The sequence below is a fragment of the Malaclemys terrapin genome, chromosome 6 (genome assembly GCF_027887155.1).
Source record: "Malaclemys terrapin pileata isolate rMalTer1 chromosome 6, rMalTer1.hap1, whole genome shotgun sequence".
Classification (NCBI taxonomy): domain Eukaryota; kingdom Metazoa; phylum Chordata; order Testudines; family Emydidae; genus Malaclemys; species Malaclemys terrapin.
Window position 1 is genome coordinate 43,686,705 of NC_071510.1, and position 12,958 is coordinate 43,699,662.

The following is a 12,958-nucleotide window of genomic DNA, read 5'->3' on the forward strand; positions in this document are numbered from 1 at the left end:
ACAAATCTGCGAGTTCAATTATAATGTGCATGTTCATTTCTTAGACTTTTTTGAAAATCTGGCCAATAAATTTAAATCAGAAAAAATAGATTTTATTCTGTTGCATGAACACATACAACAACAAATCCAAGAATAAACGAAAGGCAAGGTGAGAAGTTTAATGGTAATATTATAAGAAAACTGAACCACTATTGGATTTTGTATCATTCCCATCAAAAATGTATTTAGAAAAATTAGACTGTTCCAGGGCTCATGCATTTTATTTGATTACATGGCCAGGAATAGTTTTTGGAGAAATTCACTCGTCCTGAAAGGTGTGCTTATCTAACAATTAAAAACCTCTATTATAGTCTTTTCCACATTCAATTAGAATCATAGACTCATAGACTTTAAGGTCAGAAGGGACCATTATGATCATCTGGTCTGACCCCCTGCATGCTGCAGGCCACAAAACCGTCCCTACCCTTCCCTTGACTCTGCTGATGAAGTCCCCAAATCCTGTGTTTTAGTGACTTCAATTGGCAGAGAACCCTCCTGCTAGCGATCCCTGCCCCACGCTGCGGAGGAAGGCGAAAAACCTCCAGGGCCTCAGCCAATCTACCCTAGAGGAAAATTCCTTCCCGACCCCAAATATGGCGATCAGTAAGACCCCGAGCATGTAGGCAAGAGTCTCCAGCCTAACCTTTGTTAGCCATTATACTATTTACCTACCATTGCTCGGTATTCCTCAGCTAATATGTTTTACCATTAAACCATTCCCTCCATAAACTTATCTAACTTATCTAACTTAATCTTAAAACCAGACAGGTCCCTCGCAAGGCCGTTCCAATATTTCACCCCTCTGACGGTCAGAAACCTTCGTCTAATTTCAAGCCTAAACTTCCCCACGGCCAGTTTATATCCATTCGTTCTCGTGTCCACATTAGTACTAAGCTGGAATAATTCCTCTCCCTCCCTTGTATTTATCCCTCTGATATATTTAAAGAAAGCAAGCATATCATATCCCCCCTCAGCCTTCGTTTTGTCAGACTAAACAACCCGAGCTCCTCCAGTCTCCTTTCATACGACAGGTTTTCCATTCCTCTGATCATCCTACTGGCCCTTCTCTGCACCTGTTCCAATTTGAGTTCATCTTTTTTAAACATGGGAGACCAGAACTGCACACAGTACTCCAAATGAGGTCTCACCAGCGCCTTATACAACGGAAGCAGCACCTCCTTATCCCTACTAGATATACCTCGCCTAATGCATCCCAAGACCGCATTGGCTTTTTTCGCTGCCACGTCACATTGTCGACTCATAGTCATCCTCCGGTCTACAAGAACCCCTAGGTCCTTCTCCTCTTCCGTTACTTCTAACCAATGCGTCCCCAGCTTGTAACTAAAATTGTTGTTAGTCATTCCTAAATGCATCACCTTACACTTTTCACTATTAAATTTCATCCTATTTCTGATACTCCAATTCACAAGCTCATTCAAGTCTCCCTGCAGAATATCCCTATCCTCCTCCGAATTGGCAACGCCTCCCACCTTCGTATCATCCGCAAACTTTATCAGTCCACTCCTGCAATCGGTTCCGAGGTCAGTTATAAATAGATTAAATAAAATGGGTCCCAAAACCGAACCCTGAGGAACTCCACTGGTAACCTCCCTCCAACCTGACAATTCACCCTTCAATACCACCCGCTGCATTCTCCCCATTAACCAATTCCTTATCCACCTCTGAATTTTCATATTGATCCCCATCTTTTCCAGTTTAACCAATAATTCCTCATGGGGTACAGCATCAAACGCTTTACTGAAATCCAGGTATATTAGGTCCACCGCATTTCCCTTATCTAATAAGTCCGTTACTTTCTCGAAGAAGGAGATCAGATCTCCTGTAATACTAGAATTTGTGGCTAATGTTCTATAGTGTAATGAACTTGTTGGCTCATTACACCACCTCAGATGAGCTAGAGGGAAAGGATTCGTCCATAAGAGCAGGTCCTCAAGGAATCCATTCTGAAGCACTTGGAGGAGAGGAAGGTGATCAGGAACAGTCAACATGGATTCACCAAGGGCAAGTCATGCCTGACCAACCTGATTGCCTTCTATGATGAGATAACTGGCTCTGTGGATATGGGGAAAGCGGTGGATGTGATATATCTTGACTTTAGCAAAGCTTTGATATGGTCTCCCACAGTATTCTTGCCAACAAGTTAAAAAAGTATGGATTGGATGAATGGACTATAAGGTGGATAGCAAGCTGGCTGGATTGTCGGGCTCAATGGGTAGTGATCAACGGCTCAATGTCTAGTTGGCAGCTGGTATCAAGCGGAGTGCCCCAGGGGTCGGTCCTGGGGCCGGTTTTTTGTTCAACGTCTTCATTAATGATCTGGATGATGGGATTAATTGCACCCTCAGCAAGTCGCAGATGACACTAAAATGGGGGGGAGAGGTAGATATGCTGGAGTGTAGGGCTATGGTCCAGTGTGTCCTAGACAAATTGGAGGATTGGGCCAAAAGAAATCTGATGAGGTTCAACAAGGACAAGTGCAGAGTCCTGCACTTAGGAAGGAAGAATCCCATGCACTACTACAGGCCGGGGACCGACTGGCTAAGCAGCAGTTCTGCAGAAAAGGACCTGGGGATTACAGTGGACGAGAAGCCGGATATGAGTCAACAGTGTGCCCTTGTTGCCAAGAAGTCCAACGATATATTGGGCTGTATTAGTAGGAGCATTGCCAGCAGATCAAGGGAAGTGATTATTCCCCTCTATTCGGCATTGGTGAGACCACACCTGGAGTATTGCGTCCAGTTTTGGTCCCCCGACTACAGAAGAGGTGTGGACAAATTGGAGAGAGTCCAACGGAGGGCAACGAAAATTATTGGGGGCTGGGGCACGTGACTTATGAGGAGAGGCTGAGGTAATTGGAGTTATTTAGTCTGCAGAAGAAAAGAGTGAGGGGGGATTTGATAGCAACTGTCAACTACCTGAAAGGGGGTTCCAAAGAGGATGGAGCTAGGCTGTTCTCAGTGGTGGCAGATGACAGAACAAGAAGCAATGGTCTTAAGTTGCAGTGGGGGAGGTTTAGGTTGGATATTAGGAAACACTATTTCACTAGGAGGGTGGTGAAGCACTGGAATTGGTTACCTAGGGAGGTGGTGGAATCTCCATCCTTAGAGGTTTTTAAGGCCCGGCTTGACAAAGCCCTGGCTGGAATGATTTAGTTGGTTTTGGTCCTTGTAGCAGGGTGGACACCTGCTCCCGCCTGGAAGGGCCTGAGATAGCCCAGGGAGCAGGTAGCATGAAGGCTGAGCTGATTGAGGGAAGTGGCTGCAGCTGGGGCCACGCCCCAATCAGGCTTCAGCTGGCCTATATAAGAGGCTAGAGCTCAGCAGAGTCTCTCTCTGCCTTCAGAGAGAGAAGGGCCTGGCTGCAGGGAGCTAGACAGGGTACCTGAGTGGAGCAGGGCTGGGGAAAGGCTGAGGAGCTGGAGAGCTGCAGCCTGGATAGCCCCAGGCTGCGGCCTGGTAATAGGCCAAGGGGTCCTGGGGGTTGCAGAGGGCAGCCCAGGGCTAGGCCAAGGCGGCAGGTCCAAACCCAACCTTGCCGATGATGAGTGGCCTATACTGCAGTCTGCCCCAGAGAGTGGGGGCTAGCTGGTGACTGGCAGTGGCCTTATCCTGAGGTGAGGTGGGGTTAGTGGGTGGGGGTTCCCCTGGGAGGGGAGACCTAGCATCTGTATGGGTATTGCCAGGGGGCAGCACCCAGAGCAAGGGGCACCGGGGTCCTGGGAGGGACACGGGGGCCAGAGAAGAGGAAAGGCGGATCACTGGCCTGCAGAGGGCGCTCCAGAGGCTGGTGAGCTAATTCCCTGGACGACCAGCAGGAGGCGCCGCAGGGGTGAGTCCGGACCCTCTTACAGTCCTGCTTTGAGCAGGTGATTGGACTAGATGACCTCCTGAGGTCTCTTCCAACCCCAATATTCTGTGATTTTATGATAAGACACTCAAGGGACAAGTAGGGAGACAGGGACCCAGATCAGCATACAGCCAAAAGGAGGCACTATGTTACCCAGAATGGCCCAGAAAAGGTGACATTTTGGAAGCAGAACTGATCGGGCTCAGGGAGAAACAGAGGACCAGTGAGCAGCAGGCTAGAATCAGGCTTGGTCTACACTAAACCCCCAAATCGAACTAAGGTACGCAACTTCAGCTACGTGAATAACGTAGCTGAAGTTCGAAGTACCTTAGTTCGAACTTACCTCTGTCCACACGCGGCAGGCAGGCTCCCCCATCGACTCCGCAGTACTCCTTTCGCCGAGCTGGAGTACCGCAGTCGACGGCGAGCACTTCTGGGTTCGACTTATCGCGTCCAGACAAGACGCGATAAGTCGAACCCAGAAGTTCGATTGCCAGCCGCCGAACTAACGGCTGGGTATAGACGTACCCTCAGTGATCTGGTTCTCTGGAGGGATGGTCAGGGGGAGTAGCCTGTAACCAGAAGACAGGAGGCCGGCAACCACTTAAACAGGATTACAAAAAGACAACATGAGGAGGGCCCCCAACTAGGCACGCTATAGGAGTGAACATTGGCCAGTAGGATACACAGGCCAATACTTAATTACCCTCTAATGGTAGGATGGACTAGAAAGGGCACCCTAGGTAATAGGCCTGAAGCTCCTCCACTGTACGGTTGCCTTTGGTTCCCCCTCTGCTGGGCTGTACTCTAGAGACAAGTTAGGAACGAATGTGTTTATCTTTTTATTGTATCTGTTTAAACCATGATACCTAGGGTATCTACATCCTTTCTACTAGACCTAGTAAAGATTCCTTTTTTACTTACTAGAAGTCTCTGAGTATTCAATGGGAACCCACCAAGAGGTAAGTAATATCTGTGTAGCATAATACTTGAAGCAGCTACAGTGCTTGCCTCAGAGTCAGTGGTACACATCACATGCTACCACATATCTAAAAAAGGGACTGGTGTACCTCAACATTTACAATAACATCCTGCAGTGGGCTCAACTACAGTACCATTTGAAAGCTTTCAATTAGTAAAAATCCTTTGTTTTTAACTCTATTTGAGACAGTGAATACTGAAATGTTAGAATCCAGAAAAGCAAGATAATAATCTGATGCAATTTTAAAAGGTATAACATATTGCAGACTATTGAGACTGGAAACAAATGCCTTCTTTCACTTGAAAGTAATGGAAACAATAAATCTTCCTGGACAGATATCACCATTAAAAATTAAACTGAGGAAAAACTGCTTTGCTCAAGTCTTCTCAAATGTAAACAGTTCAAAGCTTGAGACTCTCTGCATTAGCTGTTTTTGAAATATTACTATTACAAGTTGTATATTGTTTCTATTGTGACTACAATACATACTTTTAGTTGGTGCCACCAGCTGATAAAATGACTCTCCCACCAGCTCCTTCAGTTTCTTCTTTAGTTCTCTGCTGGTTTTCTTATAGAAGAACAAGTCTTTTTCCAATTGTTGGACTTTAGCTTCATACAGTTTAAGGGTTTCTGCAATACTTTCACCATCTTGTTCTAAGGTAACATTAATTTTAGCTTCAAAATGTTTTTCATTTTTACAGATGCAAATAATAATGCAGAACACAAAATTACAGACTACATCCTACAGCCCACTGCTAGTTTCCCCCCAAAAGTTTAGAATTAGCATTGTAAAAGTTATAATTTACTTCTTAACAGGATTCCACTGCACAGCAGCAGAAAATGGGAGAATCCAAGTGTCTCCTGGAAGTTGAAGGTACCCAGCTAGGAAACACTTAGCACCTTAAAAGATTGGACTCAAAGCCATTGTCTCCACAGTTTGAAGATTTTGGCCCAAGACCTGCTCACTTTACTCACACAAGTAGTTCCGCACAAATGACCACTGATTCTGGGTATCCAACAGGAGACACCTGGGACTTGCCTATTCACAAATATAACTGAAATCAAGAATTGTTGATATGCGGTATGTCTGGCAAGACCAAAAAAAAAAAAAAAAAAAAAAAGGAAAAACCAAGATGTCTCAAGCTGTGTACCCAAAAATCAGCGCCTACTTTTGACCACTGACTTTTTAGGGAGAATTCTGAGAGTAACACATGCAAAATATGGTCTTAATTCTCATTTATATCAACAAGTTCCACAGTTTATAAAAAGGTCATTCAATTTCCTGTGTCTAGTGTAAAAACGGAGTTTTCCTTTCATACCAGAACTTTTATTGTGACTGTGCCCCAACCTTCTATCATGCAATAGAATTAGGGCTTGTCTACATTTATAGTGGTGCAATGGTGCAGCTGCACCAGTGCCACTGTGGCACTTAGGCCTTGGCTACACTGGTGCTGTACAGCGCTGCAACTTGCTGTGCTCAGGGGTGTGAAAAAAACACCCCCCTGAGCGCAGCGAGTACAGCGCTGTAAAACGCCAGTGTAATCAGTGCCTGCAGCGCTGCACGTTCGCTCGCACCGCTGCAAGCTACTCCCCTCGGAGGGGTGGAGTACATACAGCGCTGCGAGAGGTCTCTCGCGGCGCGACTACGCTCGCGCTTCACAGCGCTGCCACCCGTGTGTAGCCAAGGCCTAAGTGAAGACACTGCCTTCGCTGAGGGGAGAGCTTTTCCTGTTGGCATAGGTACTCCACTTCCCCGAGCAGCAGTAGCTATGTTGACTGAAGAAGCCCTCTCGTTGACATAGCGCTGTCTGCACCAGGAGTTACATCAGTATATTTTTATCATTGTATATAATTATAATTGCATTGCTCACAGGTGTGGAAAATCCACATCCCTGAGCAATGTAGTTATACCAACATAAGTTTGTAGTGTAGACCAGGGCTGCTTAATAATACAACTGTATGTTGTGGATACACATGTATGAAGTTTCAACTGAAATGCAATATTTTTAATAGCGAATAAATAGTGTTTGTCAATACAGACCCTAAGAAGCAAATACCTTTGAAATGATGCAATATTAACTGTATCTTTTGTTCATGTTCTTTCTGCTGGAGGGTTAGTCGCCTGTCACACTGCAGCGTGAGGTGTTCGAGTGCCGATTGCAGTTCACGTATTATGTTTTCCTGTTCTGTGACTCTCATTTCCAGCTCTTCAGTCTGCAGCTGTAATTTACGTTCTGCCTCACGTAGGCTAACAACCTAATAAAGAAATATTCTTATTTTGATTAACAAATAATTCCTAGTAATGGGTAATCGAAACAGGCTCAGCCAATGCCCTTTTTGAATAAAAAGGAGAAAATCTTGAAGGAATGTACTTTTTTTTTTTTCATAAAACATTTTATTGTACTTACTGGATGCATATAATATTCATTAACCCATGGGGAATAAGTCTTTAAGCCATACACACATTGATTGGAAAAAGAATGGTCTAGACTGCACATCCACAGCAAGAGTATGAAAGGCTTACTATAGAGAAGGCTCCTCCTTGCTCCTGGTGGATTCCACAAACATGAAAATTGCTGCACTTTTTTTTTTTTTTTTTAAAATTATGTGTCTAGCCCATACGTTTATGAAGAAGCTTAACAATATGAACCAAATGTAAATTAATGTTGTGTTGTCTTCCTCATTTTGTAAATGCCTGTAACAATATGAGGTGTGACCTGTCTATCCAGCTAAATGGATTGTTTACTCTGAAACTTAAAAACAACAATTTAAATGTCAAGGTGGTTAGGCATTTCACTGCTACTAATCTTAACAAAAATATCTAGCTAATGTACTTCTCATAATCTCAAACTGCCTCCCACACCTCAGGTAGCAAAAGCCCCTGTTGTCACCTACTCAGCTGCCAAAACCTCCAGCTTGTTTCATGAAAACTTGTGAAGCAGTTATATGTTGTCAATAAAGAAATCTGTAGTATACTGTAAACTGAAAAAACAGAGCCAGCATAAAATAAACTGAATGTAGTATCAAAATATATACAGGTGCTAAATGCAATGACTATTAATTTTCAGATTTAATTAATTTAAAAAAAATGTAAATTAAAAAGTGAACTGCGACAGAATTTGCAGTCTGTCACACCGACATATTGCAGTATCCAGGTGTCTTGCCACAAAATCAAATCAAACCAGAGAACAGGATGAGTTATTTCTTGGACACCTGTCTGTAATGTATGGAAAGAAAAATTGTGTTCTTATGGGGAACTTCAATTTAGGAGATGTATGGCTGGAGGTGTCATGCAGCCAGTAGTAAATCCTCATCAAGTTTCTAAATATTATAGGTTTCAGAGTGGTAGCCATGTTAATCTGTATCAGCAAAAAGAAGGAGGAGTACTTGTGGCACCTTACAAATAAATTTATTTGGGTATAATTTGTTAGTTAGTCTCTAAGATGCCACAAGTACTCCTTGTTCTTTTTTCTAAATACATCTCTACCCCGATATAACGCTGTCCTTGGGAGCCAAAAAATCTTACCGTGTTATAGGAGAAACCGCATTATAATCGAACTTGCTTTGATTCGCTGGAGTGCTGCTTTACTGCATTATATCTGAATTTGTGTTATATCGTGTCATGTTATATCAGGGTAGAGGTGTATTATAGATTATAAATTTTCTAACATAAAAGGAATTGCTGCCAACATGAAGTAACTGTTTTGGACCTCATGACACAAAGATGAATTAATTACTGGACAGGAAGTTGGTGGTTGCCTAGGGACCAACAATCATGACCTGATTACATTCCATATGTACAACCAGAACTTATTACATTCCATATGTACAACCAGCCTCAAAAAGGGGCTGATTTCCTAAAGCTGAGAAAAATTATGAGCAAAATTGATTGGGAGGAAAAATTAAAAAAAAAAAAGTGAATGAAAATTGGGAATTTTCTAAGAAGAGTTTATTAGTGTCCAAAAAGCCATGATTCCACAATCAAAGAGAACAATTTTGGCTAAAGGAAAATCCTGATTCAGTGGCAAAAGTGAAGGAAACAATTAGAAATAAAAAGTTGTATATAACAAATGGGAAAAGTGGGAAATACATAGAATAGCAATCGATATAAGTTAGGAGTTATGAAGTGCAGAAAATTGATATCAGAGGCTAAAGATATCAGGGAAGAATCCATTGCTAGTAGGGCCAAGGACAATAAAAAAGCGTTTTAAGTATATTAAAAACAAAAGAAATCCTAGCAATGATATAGACTCATTACTAGATGGAGATAGAAAAATTGTTAATAATGATACAAAAAAGACAGAAGTGTTCAATAAATATTTCTGTTCTGTATTTGGTAAGAAGCAGGATGCACTCATCTCAAATGAGGATGATTAAGTATTCTGAAGTCCACTAGTAACTGAAGGATGTTTGACATCATCTAGGGATAAACATTTTAAAATCAGTAACTCAGATAATTTGCAGCCCAGAGCTCTAACAGAGTTGTTCAGAAGGTCTCTGGCCCACTAATGTTAATTTTTAATAAATCTTGCAATACCAGGTTAATTCTAAAAGACTGGAAGAGTGCTAATGTTGCACCAATATTCAAAATGGAAAATGGGATGACCAAGATAACTATCAGCCAGTTATTCTGACATCAATCCCAGACAAAATAATGGAAAAAACAGTCATTAAAGAGTCAGTCAATCTCGCTCTCTGGCCCAATGAATATTTAAATATTTATGCACAGTAGAACAACTTCAATAGGAGAGAGAGAGAGCCCAATCCCAGAATAACCTATAGCCCAGTGGTTAGGGAACTCTCCAAGAGATAGGAGACTCAAATCCCTACTCCACATTAGGCAGAGGGGTGAACTGAACTTGGGTGTCTCACATCTGGGGTGATTGCTCTAACTACTGGGCTAAAAGTTATAAGGTGGCAGGCACCCACCATCATTACCTCTTGCTCTTCACTTTTCTTGAGAAAGGTGCCTAAGCCAGGTCAGCCCCAACTCCAAGAGGGGGTTCACAACTGTGAACCCCAAGTAGAGATAAGCACCTATGGTCTTTTTCAGGAGTTTCACCCCTCTCCTTAACACTGGCTAGTTTAGTCTGTTCCCAACTCAGTGTGCATGCTTTTGTGATTTCCATTTTCTACGCACCTAACTCTGCCCATGCACTGTTTAGGGAGCGTGGATGCCTAACTCATGGTTGTGAATTCCATTATGTGCCAGGGCACCTAAAAGAAGTTGGGCACTGCAACACGCAGTGCTGCAACACCTAAATCATTTAGTTCCTTGCTGCTAGAAGGATCAGGACCACATTGGGAAAGGGAGGGAACCCTTACCTCCACATCTGAAAGTAAACACTGTGTAGGCTGGCAACATCTGAAAGGAGGCTGACAAATATGACATGTAAAAGTTCAATACTATTTACAGAAGTGAGAAACACTGCACAGTATGTGGCTCAATACAGGGGAGACCAAGCCTAACTTCAGCCATCGTCACTGAAAACACAACTTTTAAAATGAAATTTTGTTCTTTTGGGGGGGGGGGGGGGGGGAGGGATAGTTCTAAGCAATTTAACTGTTTCATTTTATTACCTGTGACACCAGTGAAAAATAAAATTCAATTTATTATTCATCAGCCAAAACACACCTTGTTGAAGTATTTGAAGAGAATTGCTCTAAGCTCAGTAGCAGACAGGGAAACTAGTTTTCCCATTACATCGGCCTCGCTCTGGGTAAGGATTTGAGATGAGCCTCTAAGTGAGAGCTGGCGATTCTGAATATTTTCATTCTTGTAGTCAATGGCGGCCTCCAACGCTTCAATCCCTTCTTCCAGTTGGAAAAGGACATGTTCTTCCTACAAATAAAAGCAGAAATGAGGTGCCACTCTCCATTTCAATTAAAAAGCTATGCAAGAGTCAGTATACCCAAATGTTAATATGTTAATTAATTTTATTATATAGACTGACTGTTCTGAGAGAAAATGCAGTAACATACTACAAATTGAGAAAAATATTTAAAAAAAATAAGTGATATTTTTCTTCTTTTTCACTGTGGGTTAAATACAGTACATTACTGAGTGGAGGGCTCACGAAAGGGTCTATACACTGTAAGAGGGAACTTACTTCACCCCAATTTAAGTTAATTATGCTGATTGGCAGAATTTCTACCTCACACTGTGCTGGAGTCTGGGAATATCCCTAGCAAAATACCTTATTGTCACAATGGACATTTGGGGCTATTTCAGGTGAGGTTTCCTTCTCACAAAACCCAGTGAAAAGTCAAGCGAAGCCCTTATTAATGGATAAATCGCCTCAAGCAATGTCCTAACATAATAAGAACCAGCTGCGAAAAACTGGTAGTCATCCACTGAAGTTTTTCTAAACAGTAGGAATTTTTAATTATATGGTTATTTAGATAACTGGTAGGTGTGGGTATTCCAAGAAAGCAGCACATCAAAAATAACTTTAAAAGATCTTGATCTTCTTAATAGAAAGTACATTTATAGTGGTAGTCACTATAAATATGCATAACTCGGTGTGTACGTTATATACATAATCTTAATTAATAGAAAATCATGGAAGCTACAATTTTCTACCTTTAATTCTCTGTTTTAAGTAGAAAGGAACTTAGTAGCTAACTTATTAGGATCCTGAAATAGAGTGACAGTCTGCAAATGTGTATCTTTTTAGCATAATGAAGATGAAGCTACATCAGGAGAAGGAAAATGAAAATGAAACACAAAAAGACAGAACAATGCTTTTTATTAGTTTTTTTTTTTTTTGGTGTGTGGGTGGTGGGAAAGGAAACGGAATGTGCCTAGCTGTCTTGAAAGTTTTAACTAGGCTTTGTCCTGCAGTGAGAGAGATAAATTTGGAGGCAGTTTTGTCTCTTGCTTCCCATGACAGATGTCAGACCACTGTGTCATGAGGGTGATGCATTTTTAATACGTGTTTCCTGCTGGCCAATCCAGAACAGTACTGATGTCAGTTTCAGTGGCAGCTATTAGACAGCTGTCTCTAAGGCCTAATTTACACAAGAAACTACACTGATTTAACTAAAGATTTAAGTCACGCAGGTTTGAAAGTCCTATTTCAGTTTAAAGACAGAATTGTGATGGTCATCTAGAAAGGAGAAGCACTAGGGGCTCAAGGAAGAAAAACAGTATGCCACAGATAAAAGAACAAGGGAGGGTTGTCAGGACACCAGCTGGAACAGACCTCCAAACCTAAACTTTCTTCTCTAGCAAACCAGGCTACTACTGTTGTACTTTAATTCCTTTGAATTTCCTAATTAAAAATTTAATATTTTAACAAAAACAGTTCCAATTTCTCAATTCTAGTTTATCTGATATTTGGAAATATGTTTAGATCATGATTAGTGTGTTATATTATAAAATAGTAACTAACAGTAGCTAATGGCTGTTTTTACTTACTTCAGGGGTCAACACTCTACCATCTTTAAGTTTTTCATCCACACTATTTCTTCTTCTGAGCAGCTGGTCCCTTTCTTTCTGAAGAACCTGAACTTCTTCCAAAATCTGTCTCTTCTCTTCACTGGCACTGGTCTGGAGCTGCACACTTTTATCACACAATTCCTTGTCCAACATACTCAGGCGGGTAGATAATTTCAAGCTATCTTTGTTTAAAGCCTAAAAAAACCCCAAATCCAGAAATGATACAAAAATGCTACCCATAATTAACCAAACTGTACATACTTTAGATTGCAGGCCCTTCAGGTAGGAATGGTCTCTTTTCCATGTTTGTAGAGCACCTAGCACAATGGGGCCCCAATGCTATTTGGGCACTATCATAATATAAATATTTACTACTAGCTATAAAAGTGAAGAAACACTCAACTTCAGCTTTCTACATACAGAAAGTTAAATCATAATTTAGTCATCCCCTGTTATAAAGACACCTGCTATTAAGAAATCTGTGTTTAAATTTCTATTCATTTTTGCTTTTAAAGCCAATAGCCAAAAAAGATATTTTGTTTTCAAATTGCAAAGGGATCAACCAAATTTTACAAAGTATAATACTTTGCACTTACATAAAGGAATTTGACTCCAGAACTCAAAAAAGT

General features: G+C 41.6%; 1 protein-coding gene across 2 annotated transcripts in view; it reads right to left on the minus strand.

Moving 5' to 3' along the window:
* KIF27 (kinesin family member 27) overlaps positions 1-12,958 on the minus strand; it is a 47,237-nt gene that overhangs the window by 4,043 nt on the left and 30,236 nt on the right. For both annotated transcript variants that reach the window (XM_054032921.1, XM_054032922.1), the window contains 4 exons: positions 12,309-12,524; positions 10,524-10,730; positions 6,946-7,144; positions 5,378-5,542 (listed from right to left, as the gene is read on the minus strand). In XM_054032921.1, coding sequence (XP_053888896.1) covers positions 5,378-5,542; positions 6,946-7,144; positions 10,524-10,730; positions 12,309-12,524 — 787 coding nt within the window. The remainder of the gene's footprint in view (positions 1-5,377; positions 5,543-6,945; positions 7,145-10,523; positions 10,731-12,308; positions 12,525-12,958) is intronic.